Source organism: Nilaparvata lugens, chromosome 6, assembly GCF_014356525.2.
Source record: "Nilaparvata lugens isolate BPH chromosome 6, ASM1435652v1, whole genome shotgun sequence".
NCBI classification, from domain to species: Eukaryota; Metazoa; Arthropoda; class Insecta; order Hemiptera; family Delphacidae; genus Nilaparvata; species Nilaparvata lugens.
The window spans coordinates 6,206,482-6,215,880 of NC_052509.1; the positions used below are offsets into that span (position 1 = coordinate 6,206,482).

The 9,399-nt window shown below is 33.2% G+C and overlaps 1 protein-coding gene across 1 annotated transcript; it reads left to right on the forward strand.

Moving 5' to 3' along the window:
- Positions 1-6,049, forward strand: LOC120351777 (charged multivesicular body protein 2b-like). Its single transcript, XM_039430032.1, is given in 7 exon segments — positions 1-189; positions 1,021-1,097; positions 1,099-1,113; positions 1,290-1,406; positions 3,639-3,819; positions 4,458-4,564; positions 5,922-6,049. Coding segments are annotated over 7 exon segments (645 nt in total). The 5' UTR covers positions 1-152; the 3' UTR covers positions 6,033-6,049.
- Positions 6,050-9,399: the final 3,350 nt, after the last annotated feature.

Below are 9,399 nucleotides of genomic sequence, written 5' to 3' on the forward strand. Positions count from 1 at the left end.
TGAAATAATATCATTTCTCTAATGGATTAATACATCAAGGCTGAATTTATAGGTTATGTTGATTCTGACTTTTCAGGTTATGTGTTTGTTGACGGTTATGAATCACTCTTATCAGATCTATTTTCCTCTAGTTTGTTAAAAGATAAAAAACAATGGACTTTCTTTTCGGTAAAAAGGTAACGCCAAAAGGTAAGTCATGACTTTTTCAATAGTTCTAAATGATGAAAAAATATAGTTTATCACATTAAAATCTAGGTTGTCAAGATAGGACTAGGCTACTGTAACTTAGCTAATGTTTACGCAACAAATTGCAATGATTGACAACTGCTCTCTAAAATTCATATCATTATTTTCTATCGTGTTTTATCAAATTTTAACCAGGTTTAACATTCGATAGCACTTCGAAATTTTAAATAACTTGGAAGATTTCTTACCTTTTGTTCTTGTTCATCTTGGTTAGAGTACACAACAACATACATTTATGGCACTAATACAAATACTAAAGATGCAATTCCTTATATAGCAGCGCCACTCGAGCAGCGCAGCTGTAAGCAGGAAGCTCGCAGCTATAAGCAGGTTTGACTGCATCAAGAGCTTCCTGTTTATAGCTGCACTGCCCAAGCGGCGCTGCTAGAACGCCTCTAAGAAATTGCACCTCTATGTAGATTCTTATGAAACATAATTATATTCCTATAATAATAAAATTTTGAATCTACTTATCTTCTCACCTCCAACTACAGGCTTTTGGAAAGTTCTTACAATTTATCTCATATCCTACTGCCGTCACACTTGTCATGTCCCTATTTGGGGGACAAGAAAGTCTTGAATTCAACTACCGTATAGGATATTTATTCATAATTATCATAACAATTTTTAACCTTAAACTTATTTATACATAATGATTGGTCTAGTACTAGTTTCATCAATGAAGTAATCCTTATCTAGGAGTAATACCATTTTCTCCCTTCCACCATGTATTTTATGCTTTATCTTACCAAAGTATTCAATTTTCAATTACAGAACAACAACGTGAAAATGACCGAGCCCTTCGAAAAGTGGGAAGAGACATTGAAAGGGATCGTCAGCAGTTGGAAAGGGGAGGAAAAGAAAATAGTAAGTATTTTTCTTTAACTATTATATTGGTAATTTTCCTTCATTCACTTACATTTTATTTATTTCTAATAGGTTTGAAACAATTCAAATCTCCACTTCTATACTGAATCAGCCATTTATTTATCCATGTATTTGCCATTTGAAAACAAGATTACATTTTTATTTCTTTTCCCCAGGAAATGGAAATAAAAAAACTAGTCAAAGAAGGTAACAAAGAGGGATACACAATTCTAGCCAAACAACTAGTTCAGTTGAGGAAGCAGAAAAACAGGACGTTTGCAGCTGGCAGCAAGGTATAAATAGGATTGAATTATTCCTTAGAATTAGATAAGCTTTTAAATGTTTTTTAAAACATTATAAATAATTTTTTCCAAACACAGTCGCATTGTCGGCTAATGCATGATATTCACCATAATGGCGTATAAGGATCATATTTATGCACTACCCAAGTTAATCTAGGATTCTGAGAAATAAAAACTTGGAATAGAATCTGGTGATTCCATAAATTCATTATAAGGTTCCATTCGTTGTGCCGGTTGCACAACAGCCGGTTAAATTTTAATCGTGATTAATTTCACGAGAACCAATCAGAGAAGCCGTCTTATCAAAAAGGCCTTCTCTGATTGGTTCTCGTGAAATTAATCACGATTAAAATTTAACCGGCTATTGTGCAACCGGGCCAATGTGTCGTATTCAGAGTTTAAACCACCACCCTATCAAACTTCATTGAAACTAAGGTTTTCAACACTAGTAAAGTCCGAACTAAAGCAATGGTAGACTATAAACTCAGTCAGTTCATTCTTTATTCGGTCTAATGTAGTTAGCTCCATGTTATAATGCCAGTGGAAAAGATATGACAACTGTGTTTCGATTCTCTGCGTCACCACTGCCTTCTATAGTAGATAGCATTTCCAATATATCCTATATAATATTAATTTGTTGATTCTTGTTAATAATAATCAATCATAAACTTGAGTTTACCATGAGTCTGCCATACATAACGTGGAATCGTTTGAGAACAGGTGACACTAGATGCAGGTCGGAGCTTGTGAGATGGGGTTATAGTGAAGATGCAATTTGCGAATGTGGAATGACTCAAAACTACGAACATCTCATGACCTGTCCAAATATGGAAATACATTGCACGATGGAGGATATTATTTCAGGAAATGACAAAGCAGTTTCTGCTGCTAAATTTTGGAATAGTATTTGACTGTGTGTATCCCCATACACGAAAGAAGAAGGATAATCATATTTTATTCACCAAGAAAATATTTTGAATGAATTCTTTCAATTTAGAATGAATAATTTAGTAATTAATAATATTTCTACATGGTCCAGGAAAAATCTGGCTACGTTGCGGAGCTAGAAGAGGATACAGTTATCTGCTTTGTCTAATGACAGACAAGGATAGTAAGACCATTGTTTATCAAGTGTTGACTTCACAACGAGGACCTCACTATAGTGTGTTACAAAATTGACCGTTCAGTACTCCTAAGGCTTCACACACAGAGGGCGTTCTGAGTTCACACTACCGGCTGACGGACCGCAGATCTCAATGAGAACTCTAGCGGGAAGAAGTTCTTTGACAGAAAATACAAAAACGCGAGCGTGCCAGCTAGGGATGTCAATCCCGGGACTGATTTCCAATCCCGGTATTTCGGGATTATCCAATATCAATCCCGGGATCCCGGGATTGGCCAAAAATCAGTTTCATGCATTATTAACCAATTGTTCCTCCTCAATTACATGTTCAGTAACAGTGTGTGGAGATGAAAAAATGCTCATTATATTGGGAGAGGATATTATTTAAAAAAAAAAAAACATCACTTAGGTAAAATAAATGTTTTCAAGATTAGGAGTAACTTTTTTCAAAAGCTGTACCACTACTGAATGGATTATTGTAGAGCCAACTTTATTATTCACTTCAACTAGCTATTCTACTTATGATAGAGACAGAGAAGATATATGATTAATCATTAGACAGATAAGAGAGTTATAGATGGTGCTTGTCTATTTCTGATTTCTGGAGTCCTTTCAAAGTTTTGAGTGCATTTCAAGGAAATTGAATCGAGAAGAGACTCGACTCTAGTAGAGAGCATGTGTTTCCAAATGGTGACACTCAGACCAGTCGATTCTAGTCTCCGCGACCTCATCATTCTAAACACATGCCCTCGACTAGAGTCGAGTCTCTTCTCGACCTGAGTCACATGTGAGTTGAGCATTAGAACAGTAAATTAGCCATGCAAAACTCATATTCGTCACTGTAGATGAATTCTATATTGATTTTTTTTTGAAAAATACTATTCACAATTTCAGGTTTTCTAATCCCGAAAATCCCGGGATTGACGCTTAGAAATCCCGGGATTGTTAAGTATAAAAAATGGACCGGGATCCGGGATTGACGTCCCTAGTGCCAGCAGACCAGCACGGAAACTATTAATGCCTACAAATGAATAAACCGTTTTAACTTTTGATTAATTCAAAAATCGAATTAAATACAAAAGAATTATTAAATGTTGTAGGTGCAAAATATTGGCGTAAAGAACAAAGCAATGGGAGCAAACATGAAACTGGCAGAAGCGATGTCAACTACGGCGAAAACCATGCAAAACATGAACGACATCATGAAACCTGAAAAAATGGCAGCTGATATGTCCAACTTCTCTAAAGCAGCCATGAAAATGGACATGACTGAGGAAATGAGTGAGTAACTACTTATGAAATACATAAATTAAATTTATTTAACGATAATACAAAATAAATGAATATAGAGCGATTAAAGAGTTGCAGAACCCAACCTCTAAAATGTATGTTGCTTGACTTTTTGATCACTTTGTATTACCAATATTGTTATGACATTCCAATAAATATGGATTCCTTGTTGGAGAAAATTTTCCTTAATATATACTTTCAATAAGGATGATGCGTAAATGAGACCCAGGCTTGTGTGAGTTTAATGGGAGGGATTATGATTAGACGTGAATGCACTTGAAGTTTTAGGTGGGGTCCGAACTATTAAAAAGTGATTCGATCTATAACCTATCACTGAAGTTGGCCTTGCGAATATTTCCAACGGATCAAAGTAGAACACAGAATTCTCAGAAACTAAGCTGAAATTTTCAGATTAGAAATTAAAAATGTCATACTTGAAAATTTGAATCGTTTCCTATTTCAAGTTCTATTTTATTAGTAGGAAAAGCCTACTGCAATGTGAATCGAACCCATGACCGGTGCAGCTATATCATGCTGAAGTCAGTATTTTAATAGAATATTTTTAATTTTGTGTTACTAATTAGAGTAGAGATACTAATTGAGATAATAATTTTTGTGCTTTTTTCTAGTCAACGATACGCTAGATGACATTCTAGACGAAGATGGTCTTGAAGAGGAAAGTGATCACGTGGTTCAACAAGTCTTGGATGAAATCGGAATAGAAATTTCTGGAAAGGTTTGTGAATTATTTTTGTTAATTGAAAAATATTCAACCTTATATTCCTGGATACTTGTTCACAAAAGTTAGTAACCAATAGATTTTCTTGATTTAATGCCTTCTTCATTAGCCTATTACTTTACTCATTAATTATGTGGACTTTGAAATTCAAATACATTTTGTCATCCACTTTTTATTTGACAACATATATTTGTTTTCTCATTATGGATGGATGAATACCACAATATCACGCATAACACAACTGTAATGTTAAATTTATGTGGACATTGTATAGAACCTCATCAGACATAAGAGCAGAAATAAAACAAAACTTATAATACTTATTAATCAGTATTGTATACTGTAAAAAGTAAAAATTAAACTTCATTCTGGTTAGTAAAAAACCTACCTCGATGTTATGTAGAGATAGATCTAAGTTGTAATAGAATTTTTCATACTCACTCGAGAGACGATCTATTTTTGTTGCATCAATTGAAGCTCAGTTTGAAGTTTGTTGACAATCTACAAAAATACATCTATAAAAAATATTTTTATTAAGAAATTTTCATTACTAAATTGTACAAGGAAATTTACAATTACTTGTATTTACATGAGAAATTAATCAGATATATCATAACATAATATGATACCTCATTGCTCTATTAATTCCATCTGTATCCCCTCTTGTACTGATAATACGTTGATTGTACTGATAATTCAATCAGAGATTATCTATAATTAAGTTTGTAGCGTGAATATTGATGTTGTGGAACTTTTCCATGATTTGAAATGTTGTTGAAAATCCTCTTTATTTAAATAAAAATTAATATTTTACAGGAGCATGCTTTCGTATGTGCTCATACATCATTAGCTGTAAGTTACAGTACAGTTGGGAATTAGAAAGATTCCAACCTAACAAAACGAAAAGCAAGAGCTATTAATAATTAGTTACAATGATCAAGTGGCTCTTGCTTTTCTTTTTGTTAGTTTAGGTATTCGTCATAGAGTAGGCCTAATTTATGTAATTTCGAATAATTTTGTTAGAATTAAGAATATATAAATTAGAATTGAAATTAAAAATAGCAAATAATAATTAGTCAGAATGAGCAAGTAGTTGTTACTTTTGTTTTGTTAATTTGGAATCTTTCTACTCCCCAACTGTACTTTAACTAGCTGATGATGTGTGAGCACACACGAAAGCATGCTCCTGTAAAATATTAATTCTTATTTAAATAGAGAGGATTTTTGACAACATTTCAAGTCTCTTCAATTATCTATAATATTTTATGGCACCATGAATAAATCTCCCTTCTTGTAATTCTGTGTATTTTGGTGGATTTCCGTCTATCTTAAGTCTCTATTCTTAAATTTTTAGGTCAGCGAAGCTCCTTCCGCCATCAAAGACAGGATTGGAGCACCCTCCAAATCACGAGTTCCCACAGACGAAGAAATCGAAGCTCAGCTTGCTAAACTGAGAGCCTTATAGCTCTCTAACACGAATTTGAAATTCCAATTGTTGATTTTTGTACTATATATTATTATCATAAGAGCTATTGCCTTACACCACAACAAATAATGGTATTATCATTGCTATATTATATATTTCTATGTTTATTTACAATTTTAATATTATGAATAAAGACTCCTCTTGTCTATAATACATTTGTTACTCTTTATTAGAATCCTGTAGCCAGTACAATATGTCTCGCTTTCATCAAATTGCTCTGCATATTAAAAAAGTGTATTCTCTAGTGAGACACAAGTTTTCTAAAGTCATCATTTGATTAACATTAAAATAAAATAAAATAAATTAAAAAAATAGATAACAAGTTGAATAGATAATATTAGTTTGCTATCCTTGTCTGTCATTAGCCAAAGAAGGTAGCTCTATCCTTTTCCAACTCCACACCGTTGTCAAATTGGTTGTAGACTAACTGTAAATATGAATATTATGAACTACCAAAATCTCAATTTGTATTCTCAAATAATCTCTCTTTACAAACCTATCTCAATATCATGAAAATCTTTTATTGACTTGTGAAAAATATTTTATTGACGGATAAAACATACTTCAGATGAAACTGAACATAAATCTCAATACAGTATGTATTATCTAATCTCTCTTTACAAACCAATCTCAATATCATGAAAATCAATATTATTGACTTGTGAAAAAAATATCTTATTGAGGAATAAAACATACTTCAGATGAAACTAAACATTAATTATAATCAAGAATTAACATTATATATTTCATATATAGCGTATGACATTTTCTTATTCGTAGGTCCTTGTAATTTCGCACTGTTTACAAGTGCACGTCCAAATTTAAAATGTACTGGATCGCCTGAGGGCTTGCCACAGTAAAGTCATTACTGTCACCCAGGTAGGCACGTCTGTCACATTCATAGACAATGTGTATCATCCGCATTATTAATATTAGATAGGATTTAGCGGGATTTTACTTAGATTTTTAGGATAAGATTCTATGGTAGGTAGGTGGGTAGGATTCTTGGGATAAGATAGGATTTAACTTGAACCACAGCTATCTACTACCGTAGTATAGAAGTCGGTGTGTCGATGGTAAAGGAAAAGTGCAAATAATGCCTTCCTATCACTTTCAATGACTTTGGAACCAGAATCTCATTATAGTATACTAGTCTTGAGACATCGTAAAAATCTCAGAGGATATTTTTATCCTAAGAGTCGTCGTTAAGGAATTGCACTTTAAAATGCATATTTCGTTAAGGCAGGATCTCCTATATACTACCGGACCTAAGCCTATAAAAAAATGGCCGCCGTATGTGGTGGTCTTATAGAAATTCCTACTAAGAAAAAAATCACTAATCAGCTGTAAGAGAGCGTCTCAGTTTATCGAGATCTCAGTTCGTCCAGTTCCCGTTCAAAATATCATTGCCAGGCCACCACTTACGGCGGCCATTTTTTTCGTAGGCGCAGGTCCTGTAGTATATAGGAGGTCCTGATTAAGGTTACAAGTTTTACATTCTACATGTGTTTAATTAGACTGTATTCGTTGATATACTGGTATTCAAATTCAAATAATCTTTATTCCTTCTTTACAACATAGGTAGTTTACAAAAATAGCAAGCGAGATACATATAGTACACGGAATTCCCCCACAAAGACCAATCGTCTGCGTGTGGAGGAGAGTTCCATGGACAACACATTTGCAATCACAACATATTTTTTATAATAATTACTAAGTAAATGAATATTTTTTAAAAAATAAGTAAAATAAAGAAAGATAACTTATTCATAATGAGAGAGGATGGCTCTGAGACCGTGTCACGGTGGGTTGCAAATAAGAGAAAGGAATAATTTATCATTTAAAAAAAAGGAAAAAATAACATTTATATCGTGTCAAGAAAAATCACTTAATGATTTCAAGGAATTTTATCTGTACAAGGGTTGTTGGCGGGTGTAACGAGAGCAGAGAAGGGCTTCAGCTGCCTCCCAGCCAATGCTACATAGCCACCTGTCGACACCCCTTCCATACACGGCCAAACAGCACACCTCAGTATCTCGTTGTCGCTATTCGTAAGTATATTACCATAGATAAAGGATAAGCATAATATTTAATTATTATTGAATATTACTATATTTCTTGTCTCTGATATTACCATCAGACTTATACAAATACATATGAATAGCGTCAGTTTGAAATTACAGATAAGTCTTAGATAAGACTTAACCTATTTCGGACTATGTGTAACCATATCTAAATTGGGGAGAGGATTAGCACAAGGTTACCTTATTTTTCCTCTCCCTGTCATTTATATGATGTATATTTATTATATCAATCAATAAAGAATGAATGAATGAATGAATGTCTTAACTATAGTTGGTACACAAATATAATTCAAAATAAATCAGTGATCGCTGAACTCCTGCAAAGAATACAGAGATAAGCTCACCAAATATTCCTTCAGATTTTTACCATACAGAATAATATCTTGAGAAGATATCCCATGATAGAGGGCGTTTATATTTCTCCAAATTTCACTGTTAATCAAAGCCTATATAGTCCTAGTATTTTTTTGTGATTTTTGAAGCTATATGACGCTGGTAGTCTCTCATACATTCCCATTCTTACACTCTCAAAACAGTAATAATAGACAGGAGTAAACAGTAGTCGACAGTAATCGGTTTGATTTAACAAAACATTGACTTGAAATTTGGAACATAATAAACAACCTTTACCATCCTGATAAACAACCTAAAACGTTTAAAAAACCGCCAAATCAATTTAATTTTTTGTATAACCAAATTTCTAAAAAACCCTGATTATACTATTCTAGTAGTTGACTTAACTACTGTATAGATACTTCTCTTACTATCTTTTCTCTATGATATTATTAGGCTACCAACTATTCACCAACTTCGATATATTCATTTGATATTTTTTTCAACCCGCCTTATCAACTGAAATAAACTATAGGCCCTCAAAATAAAATAAAGTAATCTAGATGAATGAATGAATATTAAATCAAGAATTCCGCTAAAAAACAACTTTTAAATGCCGTACATAGATTTTAAAATATAGCTAGCTTGTAATTTCTCTCAATCTCTATTAAATACGGGTGCGAAAAAACATAAATCTTGACCTGATTGAACAGCCTTAAAAAACGACTGCGTAGAAAAAGACCTGTAAACGTAAAAGAGAGTAACCAGTCAGAGAGAGATATTTTGATTTTTTAGAGAAAGAGTGAGAGAGAAAGATTTAGTTCTTTTTAGAGAGAAAGAGAGAGTCAGTTTGTGAGGCTGCTTAGAAGAAGTCCAGTAAACGTAGAAGAGAGTAGGCCTAAACGGCAAGAGAGAGATATCCTATTTTA